Source organism: Microtus oregoni, unplaced genomic scaffold (genome assembly GCF_018167655.1).
Source record: "Microtus oregoni isolate MIOR12 unplaced genomic scaffold, Mior012 000040F_ref0000088, whole genome shotgun sequence".
Taxonomy (NCBI): domain Eukaryota; kingdom Metazoa; phylum Chordata; class Mammalia; order Rodentia; family Cricetidae; genus Microtus; species Microtus oregoni.
The window spans coordinates 17286949-17301759 of record NW_024543207.1 but is presented as its reverse complement, the minus strand read 5'-3'; the positions used below and the strand labels follow the sequence as shown (position 1 = coordinate 17301759).

At 39.6% G+C, this 14811-nt stretch overlaps 1 protein-coding gene across 1 annotated transcript; it reads left to right on the top strand.

Moving 5' to 3' along the window:
* The first annotated feature begins 641 nt into the window (after positions 1-641).
* Positions 642-13348, top strand: LOC121433660 (zinc finger protein 420-like). The gene is made up of 4 exons (XM_041632153.1): positions 642-717; positions 5345-5471; positions 8320-8415; positions 10727-13348. Exons 1-4 carry the CDS (start codon positions 712-714, stop codon positions 12613-12615), a joined length of 2118 nt encoding a protein of 705 aa, XP_041488087.1. The 5' UTR covers positions 642-711; the 3' UTR covers positions 12616-13348.
* Positions 13349-14811: the final 1463 nt, after the last annotated feature.

The following is a 14811-nucleotide window of genomic DNA, read 5'->3' as shown; positions in this document are numbered from 1 at the left end:
CTAAACACTTATGCAATAGCACTTGGGTAGGGCAGTGTGATAGAACCGACTTCCCAAATTACACGCTTAAATCAGGTCTAGAGCTTCTATTAATCTGATAAACTGTAGGGGATTCTCCTCTGAACTTTACTCAAAAAGAAATTCCCTTTGTTCTTGCTGGATGGCCTCCATTTTCCAGCTTCCCCACTGCGAATGGCCATCATTACTGAAAGACTTGATCTCCCGAAATGTGCCTCTGAGCTTCTGTATACAGAACCTGGGAAGAATGGTCAACGTTTAAAACATTCTGTAGCAGGCGAGTTTTAAATCACAACATACAGACCAAAGTAAGCAGTAACCCTAATAGTCACTGCCGTCAAAGGTTCGACTCACATTCAAACAGCTCATTTTGAGAACCCGAGATTTTAAAAGCGGCAGCCTGACTCCCTGTAGCTGTCCACGTGCAGACGATGCTTGTTTCTACCTACCCCTTTGTCAAACAGACCACACTAAGCCAGAAACTTCACAAATCACCTTTCCGTGCTTCCGGAAACTCACTCGCACTCAATTGTGGGAAATGTAGTCTCGCCCGCGGCGACGTCACAAACAGGGACTCTGGAGAGGGCGCTTCCGCGTTTCTTTTGCGCCTGTGCGTCCCCGGCTCTTGGCCGGCTTCTCCAAAGTTGGTCCAGTGTCACGGGCCCTGTTGCCGCTCTGGTAGCATCTCTGACAATGGAGGTTGGTCCAGGATGTAGCGCAACCGGAGGGACGGTGCAGGGTGGGCGGGTCCGGGTCGGAGGGAGCACTCCCGGCGTTGGTGGGAGGAGGGAAGAGCTGAGTGGGAGGTGCTGTGCCCACCTAGGCTGGGCCATTGCCCCAGGGTGCAGGTTAGCTCTGGGGATAAAGTGTCGTAGGGATGGTGCTGGGGGCGTCAGTTAGGATGCGGCTGCCTTAGTCTGCCCTGCACTTCTGGGACAGGGAGCTGACTCGGTTGCCCAGGAGTGGAGAAAAGTGACAGACGCCCCGGCAGGGTGCATCTGATGACAGTTTGGCCCTGAGGAGCTTGCCATTTCTAACAAACACCGTCTTGATGGCTGCTTTTCTTGTGAAGTTCTTGGCGTATGTGGAGTGAGTGGAATCTCTGGGCCCTCCTGTGCTCATAGCCTGCTAAGAGTTTTCCCTGGGGGCTATTGAATGGTGTGATAGTTGGTTCGTTTTGTGAACCTGACACAATCTAGCTTCACAGGGAAAAGATTCTCAATGATAAGTTGTCTAGATCAGGTTACCCTTGGGGATTGCCTTGATTAATTAATTGGTGTGGAGTGACGCCGCCCTACGGTGAACCTCACCATTCCCTGACTTTGGGTCCTGGACTGTATAACTGAAGAAGGAAGCGTGTGTACGTTTTTTCTGTCTCTATTCTTCTACTGATGTGACTAGCTGCTTCAAGTTATTAGTGCCTTGACATCTTGGCAGTGATGGATTCTAGGCCAAAACTCTGAGCTTTTTACCTGTACGATTTTTTGGGGGGGGGGGTATTTTATCGCATCAACTGGAAGTGAAATTAAAACAGGATATTAGTTCCTATCTATTATTCTAATTAAAAATTCTTTTAGGATTCCATACGTGATTACTGTATTTACATTATTTCTATTTCTTCTTCTCCCCTCCAATTTCTACTGTTTCCTCCACTTTCTCTTAAATCTATACGTCTTCATAATTATTGTTTTAAACACACATACAGATACATACACACACAGACACATACACATACAGACACACACACGCACATCATGGCCATTCAAAATTTATTTGAAAAATATTAGCTTTAGCAATTATATAAATAACTACTACCCTTTGAATCACTTTTCTGGTGGCTGTGACAGACTACCTCACAAAAGCAATTTCAGTAAGAAAGGAATCACTTTTGCTTATATTTCCTTAAAGTTTGGGGTCTAGTCCATCCTGGTAGGAAAGTCATGGTGGTACGGAAGTGAGACAGCCGCTCACATTGTATCTGCAGTCAGGAACCAAAGAGAGATGGACGCTGTTGCTCTTGCTTTCTCAGCTGAGCCTGGGACCCCAGCCCATGGGACCCCAGCCCGAGGGATCCCAGCCCGTGGGACCCCAGCCCTAGGGACCCCAAGCCCGTGGGACCCCAGCCCGAGGGACCCCAGCCCGTGGGACCCCAGCCCGAGGGACCCCAGCCCGTGGGACCCCAGCCCAAGGGACCCCACCTTGTGGGACCCCAGCCCGTGGGACCCCAGCCCGAGGGAAGGTGCTCTCTTCATTTCCACTGGGTCTTCCACCTCGATTAGTGCCATCTGGAAACTCCGCCACAGGCGTACTATGACATGCTGGAGCCCACTGACTTGGCAGCATTGACCTTTTACTTTATAAAACTGTGACTGGAAAAAAAAAATAAAACTGTGACTGGATTTTAACCTTATGGCTCTGTGCTCTTGTGGAATTAGCTTAAGGTACAAACCTTGCATAGCTATAGAATATTTTCTATATCATATTCTTACATTATATCTTTGTTTCTACTTTTCATACTTTGAAATGTTTTGTTAAAAACTTAGGCACAGGCACAGATTTGCCCAGGTCTACTCAGAGTTATGCCTATAATCCAGTCATCTGGGAAAGTGAGGCCAGAGGGTTCCCATGAATTTGACATCACCCAGCGCTATGTAGTGAGTTCCAGGCCTGCCCAGGCAGCATTCAGAGGCCTTGTCTCAAACTACAGAAGAAAGCAGTAAAGGAGATTTCATGCAGAATGTCTGTAGTTGGGTCTGGTTTTTCCCATCTGATCTTTCATGCTGTTCACTTTATCGTTTTGACCCCATTGCCACATTGCTGGGACTTTCTATGTTCCCTCAGCATCCCAGCCACTTACGCTTCTGATGATGTCCCAGCACAGATGGTGGCTTTCCTTTTCCCTTTGGATATGCTTCTGCATCCACTCTTCCCAGCCCCCATTCCACTTCTCTGCTTGCTCCCAGTTTTCCTGTTTCACTTAGGTTTCCTTCACACAGTCCTGGTCACAATGACTTCAGTTACTGATGAGGCTCTGTTACTTTCCAGACTGTTTCAATTCAGTTGAGATATTAGGTTGATCTACAATCCTGAATCCTATTGACTGGTTGGAAATCCATTATATCCAATATTATGTAATCTATTGTGTTCAAGTCTTTTTAAAAATAATATTTATTTAATCTGTGAATTTCATATATGTATTCAATGCATTTGGTTAAATCTACCCCCGCTCCAACAGTTCAAGGCATCTACCAAAATATTCCTGCCCCAGTTTCTTGTCCTGGTGGTTTTTGCTTATTTTTTTTTTAAATATTTATTTATTTATTATGGATACAGTATTCTGTTTGCATATATACCTACAGGCTAGAAGAGGGCACCAGACCCCATTACAGATGGTTGTGAGCCACCATGTGGTTGCTGGGAATCGAACTCAGGTCCTTTGGAAGAGCATGCAATGCTCTTAACCGCTGAGCCATCTCTCCAGCCCCGTTTTTGCTTATTTTTTAAGCCCACTGAGTTCACTTAGTGTTGCTCTAGTGTGCATGAGTGTGGGGACATCCTCTAGATCATGGGCACTCACTGACCACACCTCCAAGGAAAAAATGAGAATCTCTCTTATGGTGGCCGTCAACTCCAGCAGCTCCTCAACTAGGGCTGGGGCCTGTGAGCCCCTCTCCTTCCCCTTTTACAATTTTGACTGACTTATCTTTTTATGTTTTGTTTTGGGTTTTTGAGACAGATACTTGTGTAGTTCAGGTTGTCCTCAAACTTGCTATGTAACTGACATTGACTTTAACTTCTATTTCTCCTGACTCCTGTGTGCTGGCATTACAGGTGTGGGGCACCTTGCTCACTTTCCTGTCCTGTATTTTACTCCTCTGTGCCCTGTAAAGATGGTCAGCTGTCATTTTGTTCTTTCTTTGTGACTTATCCTTAAAACATAACTTATTGTTAAGACAGGACCTAATTGCTTCTCTAATTAGTTTAGGAAGTGGCAAAATTCCCCTGGGATGTAAGCAGGAAATTTGGAGGGTTGTGTGTGTGAATTTATAAGTTATTATTATTATTATTATTATTATTATTTTGGGTTTTTGAGACAAGATTTCTCTGTAGCTTTGGAGCCTGTTCTGGAACTAGCTCTTGTAGCCCCAGCTGGCCTCAAACTCACAGAGATCCACCTGCCTCTCTCTGCCTCCCGAGTGCTGGGATTAAAGGCGTGCACCACCACTGCCCAGCGAATGTATAAGTAATTGTGAGTGAGAGGTGCTTAGCATTTTTGTTGTTGATATTAAATCCGAAATATTCCATCATCGCTCAACATCATTGTTCAAGTTATGGTGCCAAGTTAGATTTATAGTGTGTGTGTTTTGTTGGTGTCTTTACTGTTGTATTTCTAAAGTTCCCTTGGAATCAGAGACTAATACTAATTATGGAGAAGAAAGTTATCTAATAGGCATAAAAGCATGAAGTGAAGTGTTAAGGTCAGAAATATATAATAAGAAAATATTGCTTATATTTTGACTGTGTTAGTAGTTAAGCGTAAGTGCTGATTGTCTTCTGCTAACAGTATTCACTGATGTCCAGAAGTATTTATGGTAATTCTTCTTAGTGATAAAAAATAGAACTTGTTTCACCCAAGCAGTGGTGGGTAGCACAACCAAAAACTGCTGCCAGCCACCTGATTAACTGTTGGGGACCTCCACTCAAAGTTGATCCTTTGATTTTGCTGTGGAAAAGAATTTCTGGAAGCGGAGTGGGAATTTATTAAAAACAGAGTTCGGCTGTCAGGGAAGGAATAAGCATGGGGTGGACTTCCCAAAGGAGTATCTTTACAATAGCCTTACACAGCATTTTGGGGGCTCTCAAGCTCATTTTGGGGGAACTCAAGGGTTACCGAAGGACCTCCATTGAGAAAATGCCCCCATAAGGCCCAGCTGTGGCCAGGGAGCTGGTATCCTGGATGTTTTGACCCATTGCTGCTTTGTTACCTCAGATGGGCAGTTATTGAATTACTCAGGGTTTTTGATAGAGAAATGTTTGGGATTCTCTCTTCTCGGTTGGATTTGTGATTGGAAAGATCTGTGATCCATAAGGTCTTCAGACTCTCCTTTCTCCACATAGGCATGTTGGACCATTTAGTTTCTCAGTCAGTGACCTCACTGTGAAGAGGTTGGGAAAAAACAATAAAACAAGAAGCCCATTTGGAGTTCTAACTCTTTAATTAAAAAATATACGTTTCCAGTCACCTTTTATTTATGTATTGATATTAAACTCCCAATTATACTACTTAACTAAATTAACATACACTGTTAATTTATTTTCATTTCAGGGACTGCTCTCCTTCAAGGATGTGGCCATTGATTTCTCTGCAGAGGAGTGTGAATGTCTGGACCCTGCTCAGTGGACTCTCTACAGGGATGTGATGCTGGAGAATTACAGCAACCTTGTGTTCCTGGGTGAGGATCACGTCCAGAGTGAATTCCTAATTCTCTGTAGACATGTGACTTCCTCCATTTGTAGAATAGCTCATGGGAATTTTTCTTTCCAACAATGAGTTTCGTATTTTGCATGATCACAGTTATTTCACAATTTTACGCATGCATGTAGTATACATTGACTATACCCACCCTTATCCTCTGAGCCCTGTTGATGCATGCTGTCTGATGAAGGTCTTGTGCAAGTTACTATCCCTGCTTTGAATTTATGTGTACAACAGCCATGTATTGTCTAGAATTCAGTTCTCAATAGTTCTCTTTCCAATTCCCTTAACTCTTTATTTTTCCAGCGTCCCTCCCATGAAATTTCCTGAGCCTTAGAAGGATTGCTGCAGATGCCCACGTAGTGTTGAAAACCCAGCGGTTAGCTGTTCATAGCAGTGCTTTGGCCAGTTGTGAGTCTCTGCATCAGCTACTACCAACTGCAGGCTACAACTGCTCTGATTAACATCGAGGGCAGCACTAATGTATGCGTATAAACACAAATATTTAGAAGTCAGTTGGACTTTGTGTGCATATAGTAAAACAGTTTTACAGTACCAGGCACAAGTGACTACTTACACATAATTGTCGTGCCCCATTTCTGCCACTGGACACATCTTGCTCAGGAGGTGGATACTATGTAGGCAGATGTTTTGGTAGGGACAGTCAGCTCCTCAATAAGGACATAGAGATTTCTTATTAAATATGAAAGCTTGACCGATAACTCATGCTTGTTTCTAACTAGCTCTTATAACTTAATTAACCCATTTCTATTCATTTACTTTCTGCCTCGTGGCTTTATTGCCTCATCTGTACTGCCCATCCTGCTTACTCTGTGTCTCCTGGTGTCTCCACCTTTCTTCTTCCCAGAACTCTCTCTGTCGCCAGAAGTCCCCTCTTCCTACCTACTAATGACCATTAGTTCTTTATTAAAGCAGTCACAGGGACACACCTTCTCACAGTGTAAAGATTCCACAGCAGTATCACAGCTTCCAGGGCTCCCATTCCTTAAGCTGCCTTTTCACTCAAGGGACAGTTTCCTTTGCTTTCAGAAGGTTTTTTCATCAATGGAGGTCCAGTTCTTCAATTGTTGACCTTACTTCTTCAGTGACCTTTCCTCTTCAGAAAGACCGTATTTATTCCTGCGTTGAACTACACTATTTTTTCCTCAAGCACTTTCAGAGTTTCTGGTCTCTCATTGAAACCCTCAGTTCATTTTGGAGTTGATTTTATTTAGTTTAGTTCTTATACACATAGATAGCCAATATTTCCTGTACCATAGTGGAGGGCCTTCTTTTCAGTGAGAATTTTTGGCAAGCTTCTCTAGTATCTATTGGGCTGTAGTCTGATGAAGTTATATCTGGGTATGCTAGTCTATTTCGTCCCCTATGTCTGTTTTTGTACCAATACATACTCTTGCTATTACTGTGGTTCCATATTAGGTCTTGAATACAGGTATGATTACATTTCATTCAGTATTTATTTTACTCAGTATTACATTGGCTAAATTTTAATTTTTTTTCTGTGAAGAATGGGATCACTTTTTTTTTATTGGAATTGCATGGGATGTGTAGATTGCTCTTACTAGGATCGTTGTTTTCAGAATATCATGTCTCTTCGATCCATAAGCATGAGGAGTTTTTCCATCTTCCAGTATTTTCTTCAGTTTCTTTTTATTTATTTTTTCTTCAGAGTCTATTCTTTAATGCGTTAAATTTTCATTGTAGAAGATTTTTATTTCGTGGGTTAGGTTTATTCCAACATATCTTCTTTTCTTTTTCTTTGGGTGGGAGTATAGGTTTAGTGAATGAGAATTTCTTTGTTTTTGCTGTATAGGAAAACACTAATTTTTGTTGATATTTGTATTCTTTTTTTCTGGTGAAGTCCTTTGGGTCTTTTATATAAAAAAGTCAAATTTTCTGAAAACAAGTATTTATTGGGATAATTGTATAATTTCTGTCTTTGAGTTTGTTTATGTGGTAAATTACATTTATTGATTTATGTATGTTAAACTGTCCCTGCATATGAGGGATGAAGTCCTGATTATTGTGATGTCTTTTTTGTAAGTATTGAGACATTTTGCATCTATGTTCATCAGTGGGCTATCATTTTCCTCCCTCCCTTCCTCCCTCCCTCCCTCCCTCCCTCCCTCCTTCTTCCCTCCCTCCCTCCCTTCCTTCCTTTCTTCCTTCTTTCTCCCCCCTCTTTCTTGTGCCTTTGTCTGCTTCTGATATCAAGATCATATAAACTAACAAAATTAATGCAATATAAGATAAATAATTTAAGTATATCTACAACAGATGATGAAATTGATAGTAATTAAAAAACCTCCCAACTTCAAAAAGCCTATGTCCAAATGGATTTATTTCAGATTTCTACCAAGGTTTTCAAGAAGAAATAATAGTAATGTTTCTCAAATTATTGCATTAACTAGAGAGAGAAAGCCTCCAAATTTCTTTCACAAAGTCAGATTGCTGCTCTTCAGGAAGACTTAGGTGTACATAGGTGTAGTTGATGAAGTTAATTACTGTTCTGTGTTTTCAACCTTGTTATTTTGGTAGGGTGACTCCTTCCTTCTACTTGGAATTTTAGAAATTGAGACACATGCAGTGAGAAGCATGTATCTTAAAAGAAAACATTTTACCCAGAAGCTTTATTGTTTTTTCTTGAGGTAAAGCTTCAAGTATTGAATATGTCCATCAGGAAACATCTAAAGAAATTATTTTCTACCATGTTTTATTCTGTTTTCCTCTTTTAATAAATACAATATAAATGTCAGTCCTAGAGAAAAACATACAACCATCACATTTGCCTTTCCTTCTAACAGGTCTGGCTTTCTCTAAGCCGTACTTGGTCACATTTCTCGAGCAAAGACAAGAGCCCTGGAATGCGAAGGGATCAGCACCCATCGCTGTGCTCCCAGGTATGTGGGAATGAGAGGGTCAGAGCACATAAGCGAGAGACCCAGAGATGCTGCAGAGGGGCAGGAACTGAGAGGTGGATGGATGGATTAGAGGCCTTACATCTCTCAGAGGAGGACATTTTCCAACAGATGTTTTTTATGCTTTTATTTCCTCATATCTGTCCTTCCATTCAAGTGATGTCTGCGTGCATTTCCAGTGACAAAAAAAAAAAAAGTCTGTCCTGTTGTAGGCGAGGGTCTGGGCCATCACAGCCTTGTCATTGCTTTCTATGCCTCAGCAGCTTATACACAGTTCTAGCAACTTCTGTGTCAAGCCTTTATAGAAAAGTATCACCACAAATAAATTTCTCTAATTACATTTATATGCTTAGTAATTAAAGTTGTCCCATCAGATTTCTTTGTAAATTATTATAGTTTATAAATTGTTATAGTGTATTTCTGTGAATTTATCTGCCATATGTTGATTGTCAATGATTTATGATTTACAATGCATTGTTTTTGTGGGTATGCGATAGCAAAAAGTTATACATAGGTAGATATTGGAGAATATTTGTACACTCTATGAAGATGCATTGCTGTGATTGTTATAATAGAGAGCTGAATTTAATTTAAGTTATAAGAACTAGGTAGAAACAAGCCCAAGCTACAGGCTGCACTTTCATAATAGATAAAAAGTCTCTGTGTCATTATTTGGGAGGTGGCAGGACAGAGAAAGACTCAGTACACAAAAGGTGAGACATTTTGGTTACATTCTGATGCGCCCAAGACTGCCAATAAAGTTGACTTTGAATCAGGTCAGAGTCTGGCTGACCAAAATTAGCCAAAGAGGTTTTGGAGGACTGAGGACAAATAGAGACACGGGAATTAGTAGGGAGGGGCTGAGAGAGCATCTTGGCCCTTTTTTGATTGAGGAACAAGGGGGTGGTCACTAGCCTCTTTTCTGCTGCCTCTCTGATCATTCAGGTTCTTACCCTGATATCTGACTCCCAAGTTTTTATTGTTAAAGAATAGTTAAATAAAAGTTTCAGCTAGTTGAGTAATTTTAGTAGCTTACCAATAATCTTTCAGAATTTTCCTGAATTTGCAATTGCATTTTCTGTGTTTTACTTTTGTATCAGCTCCCTTATATTTGTTGATAATGTTCTTAAATATAACTTACATTATGATTGGATGACAGCTTTTAGTAGTGGGTTTTTAGGACAATGTAAGATAATAAATTGTAAGTCATGACTAGTTCTAAATGAAATTGATGTTCTGTTTTCAAATATTAAATACTAGTTCTGTATTTCATGCTTTGTGTCTTTGTCCTTCATTGGTTACTTAATAGTTGTTTTATCCTGCTAAATGAGTATTTCTAGAAGTTATAATTTCATAAACAATTGATAAATGTTGCCTTTACTGAAACTTCTGTATTTAAAGGTAAACTTGAACATCTTTTTTTTTTTTTTCAAGATTGGGTTTCTCTGTGGCTTTGGAGCCTGTCCTGGAACTTCCTCTGTAGACCAGGCTGGCCTCAAACTCACAGAGATCTGTCTGTCTCTGCCTTCTGAGTGCTGAGATTAAATGCCTGTGCTACCATCACCCAGCAAACTTGAACATTTTAAAATTATCTGATAGTTTTTGTTTATTTTAGCAGAGATTGAAAAATAATATAGCATGAAATTGCTGTCTTAAATTTTTGGGGCATTGTTCAAAATACTCAAATTGTTATGCATAGTTTAATTTTCAAACAATAAACATAGGAAAATAATTTTGTATTTTTTCTCTAGTCACCATTCCAGTAAGTGTTCTATGAAGTTCTCCATTTTAGAATTTTCATGTATCAGTTAATATCTGTCTTATGTAGTGGGCATATTTCATTATTTCCTTATCATAAATATTCCATTATTGTTTATCTTAAATGTGGTGTGTGTGTGTGTGTGTGTGTGTGTGTGTGTGTGTATGTGTACTGAAGGCTTCTGGTTCCTATGAAGGGCAGAAAACAACTTGCAGGATTCTGTTCACTGTTTCCACCATGTAGGTCCCTGGGAACGCCTTTATCCACAGAGCCAGTTCACTGGCTTGAGAGTACTGAAATTTTGAATAATGTTCCATTTCTTTTCAGTGGAAGTTGGCATTGTTTCACTTATTATATTTTTTTGACTTCTGCTGCAGTGAATACGGTTATGGGATCATGTTTATTTTCCCATTAATAAGAATACATTGCATTTGGAACTGCATCTATGGATGTAAGGATTCATATGAAAGATAAGCTTTATAATTATAGCTATGAGGTTAATCTTTTACTGATACTTCCACCTTCACTCAACAGGAATAAAACCTTGTAAATTTAAGGAATATGGCAAGACCATTCCTTGGAATTCACTTCTTATTCAACACCATAAAGCTCACCCTGGAGAAAAGCTCTACAAATGTGGTGAATGTGGCAAGGCCTTTAATGTTCGCTCAACACTTTATAAGCACCACAGAATTCATACTGGAGAGAAACCCTACAAATGTAAAGAATGCGGCAAAGCTTTTACGTGTTCTTCCAGCCTTAACCAACACCATAGAATTCATACTGGGGAGAAGCCCTACAAATGTGAATGTGGGAAAGCTTTTAATAATTCTTCAGCTCTCACACAGCACCAAAGAATTCATACTGGAGAAAGACCATACAAGTGTGAAGAATGTGGAAAAGCCTTTAATAATTGCTCGGCCCGTACGCGACACCAAAGAATTCACACTGGAGAAAGACCCTACAAATGTGCAGCTTGTGGCAAGACCTTCAATTTTCCCACATCCCTGTCTCAACACCAGAGAATTCACACTGGAGAGAAACCCTACAAATGTGAAGAATGTGGCAAAGCCTTTAACTGTTCTTCACATCTTAAACAACACCGAATTATTCACACTGGAAAGAAACCGTACAAATGTAAAGAATGTGACAAAGCCTTTAATTGTTCGTCCAGCCTTAACCAACACCGGAGAATTCATACTGGGGAGAAACGCTACATATGTGAGGAATGTGGCAAAGCCTTTAACAATTGCTCAGCTCTTACTCAACACCAAAGAATTCATAGTGGAGAGAAACCCTACAAGTGTGAAGAATGTGGCAAATCCTTTTATAATTGCTCAGCCCTTTCTCGACACCAAAAGATCCATACTGGAGAAAAACCCTACAAGTGTGCTGACTGTGGCAAGGCTTTTATTTTTCGCTCATCCCTTTCTCAGCACCAGAGAATTCACACTGGAGAGAAACCCTACAAATGCAAAGAATGTGGCAAAGCCTTTAACTGTTCTTCACACCTTAACCAACATGGAAGAATTCACAGTGGAGAGAAACCTTATAAATGTGCAGAGTGTGGCCAGACGTTCATCTGTTCTTCATACCTACATAAGCATCAGAAGATTCATGCTATCGAGAAACTCTACGAATGCAAAGAATGTGGCAAAACCTTTAGCTGCTCTTCATATCTTAAGTATCATCAGAGATTCCATACCGGGGGAAAATCGTACCCATGCAAAGAATGTGACAAAACCTTTAGGTCATCTTCATACCTTAGGAATCATCAGAGATTTCATACTGGAGAGAAACCGTACACATGCAAAGACTGTGACAAAGCCTTTGTTAATTCATCAAGCCTTCTAGTCCACCAAAGGATTCACACTGGAGAGAAACCATACAAATGCAAAGAATGTGGCAAGGCCTTTCGGTGTTCTTCTTATTTTAAGTATCATCAGAGACTTCATACTGGAGAGAAACCCTACACATGCAAAGAATGTGGAAAAGCCTTTGCTAAATCTTCATGTCTCATTCTACACCAAAGAATTCATACTGGTGAAAAACCATATAAATGTGCAGAGTGTGGCCAGGCCTTTATCTGTTCTTCATACCTGAGGAAGCACCAGAGAATTCATACTGGCGAGAAACCGTATACCTGTGAAGAATGTGGCAAAGCTTTTAGCATTTACTCAACCTTCACTCAACACCAGAGAGTTCATACTGGAGAAAAACCTTATAAATGCAAGGAATGTGAGAAAGCATTTAATAATCATTCTGCCCTAATTAAACATCAAAGAATTCATACTGGAGAGAAACCCTACACATGCAAAGACTGTAGTAAAGCCTTTAATAATAGCTCAAGCCTTATTCGACATCAACGAGTTCATTCTGGAATTGAAACTCTAGAAGTTCAAAGAATGTGGCAAGGCCTTTAGTAATAATTTAACTCTTAGCTTGAAAGACTCTTAGTAGTGAGAAAGTAAAATGGAAAAAGGTGATTAATATGTATATTATACATATACAGTGTAAAAATTCATGCATGGAAGAAACTCTACAAGTTCAAATAGTGTTGCAAATCTGCCATCTCTTCTTCATATCTTAATTGCTAGCAGAGGATTTGTATGGGAGCCCCCAAAATATAATGTGTCAAGGCTCTTAATGAAGGCTCACTCCTCATCAGGGAATTCGTGTTTCATAGAAATCGTAGCATTTATTGACTTTGGAAGGAACTCTGTCCAGGGTGTGAGCAAAGTAGTTATGCAGGAAGAAATTATGTAAACAGAGCAGAGCAGAACTCAGATCTTAATGGCTATGAGAATTACTATAGGTGGTTAATTTTTATGAATATATAGAACAATGTAAAAATAAAGTAAATATTGCCTATAAGTTATGGGACATTATCTATGGGACATTATGATAGAAATTATCACAGACAGAATCATGCACATAACTAATGTCAGTAAGGATATGAATTTGTGAATGAGACCATATTTACTATGTAGCCTCATGTTTGAAAACAAAACTTAACACAACTCTCAAACTGTGTTAAAAGAACAAGACTAGTTTCTGATTGATTTTAGTCTACTTTTCCCACAGAGACTATATAGTGGGTATAAATAGGGGTTCTGTGTAAATCTTCCTTCTTTAAATAAACAAACTTGAACAGCTTGTAGAGTAGTGTCTCTTTTTATTGTCCAACATATCCTATCAAAGACAGTAAAATATTCTACCTTATTGAGGGAGGTAGGTGACAGGATTCAGTTGTGTACTGCTGAGAATTATTTAAGTAACTGGTCACTGTATCCCAGATGCCAGTGTCTTTCAAATGATTTAGAGGATATTATTCCATATGTTACATATTTGTTAACACCCCCATCTTGTGGTAAATAGGAATTAAGGAGTTTTAGGAGGATAATTATGTTCTAGTTTTCTGAATCTTGAATTGTATTAGTATTTATAAAATTTCATTTTATATATATGTGCTACTCTTTTTACCTGCAAAACCCACTTAAATTTTGTTATTTATTACACTGAAATATCTTATTCTTAAAATCAAACTTTAGGAATTAAGAGACTAGAAACCCATGTGTATTTCCATGCTTTTATATAACGGTTGCTGGCCTGACCAGCAAGAATTAATATATTCTAAAAGAAATACCTGTTCTCCTCTCTTTGTCTTTCAAGATACTGAAACAATGGTTCTCAAAAAAATTAGAATTTTGCTAAGATCCTGCTGGGAGAAGAAAAAGCCCTGGGGCATCCACAGGATGCACGTATGTTTTTGAGGAAGACTTTGTTTGTCTGATAGCTTTGCTGAAAAGACTAATGCCAGAGAGATGGGTTGTGACCATGCTGGTCAGAGGACCACTTCTTGGCCTGACTGCATAGTTATGTGTCCATTTTGCCTTCTAGTTAAATCCTGTCTTTGTGTTAGGAGTCTGAAGATGGACTAGCAAATTAATGGATCTCTTTTTCCCTTTGTCCAGTGTGTCTACATTGAATAAATCATTGTGGGCATTTTTTTCTATTTATTGGGGTGTTACTTGACTTATCGTTGACAGATGACAGAACCTGGGTAGTTGTGACACAGGCTGCGAGAAGAACGGGGAATTATTGAAATAAAAGTTAATTTTTAAATAGTTGGCAGTGCTTAGGAAACTATTAACCACTTTTTTTCTGAAAATGAAAGATACATACCACACACACACACACACACACACACACACACCACTCCACAAATTCTCCAAAATGACACGGTTAATGGCTTTAATTCTCTTATTGCTAATTCTCATATCTTACATGAGGAATTATGCATCACCTAATATATAACTTTGTCAACATTCACAAAGTGTGATTCGGCCAGCTAAGTGCTTTTATGAATATTTTAATATTATTTAATGGCTTTCAGAATTTACTTTAAAATTCCAGAGTTTCCACATGTGGGTACATTGCCTTTTCATCATTATTTTATTTTTAACACCACAATTTAAGTCATTCTTTTACTTGTTCCCATCAGTTTGATAAGGTAAATCTTAATATTCAGTAAGTTTACTGAAGCAGTTCATTCTGGTGAGAACTAGGAAGGCTCCGTGTATCATGGGGTTTGTGCATAGGTGGAAGAATCACAGGAC

Excerpts from the sequence above, each read along its gene's own strand:
- LOC121433660 (XM_041632153.1), top strand. Across the intron at positions 5,472-8,319 it reads CAGCAACCTTGTGTTCCTGG|GTCTGGCTTTCTCTAAGCCG; the intron begins GTGAGGATCACG and ends TCCTTCTAACAG. Across the intron at positions 8,416-10,726 it reads ACCCATCGCTGTGCTCCCAG|GAATAAAACCTTGTAAATTT; the intron begins GTATGTGGGAAT and ends TTCACTCAACAG.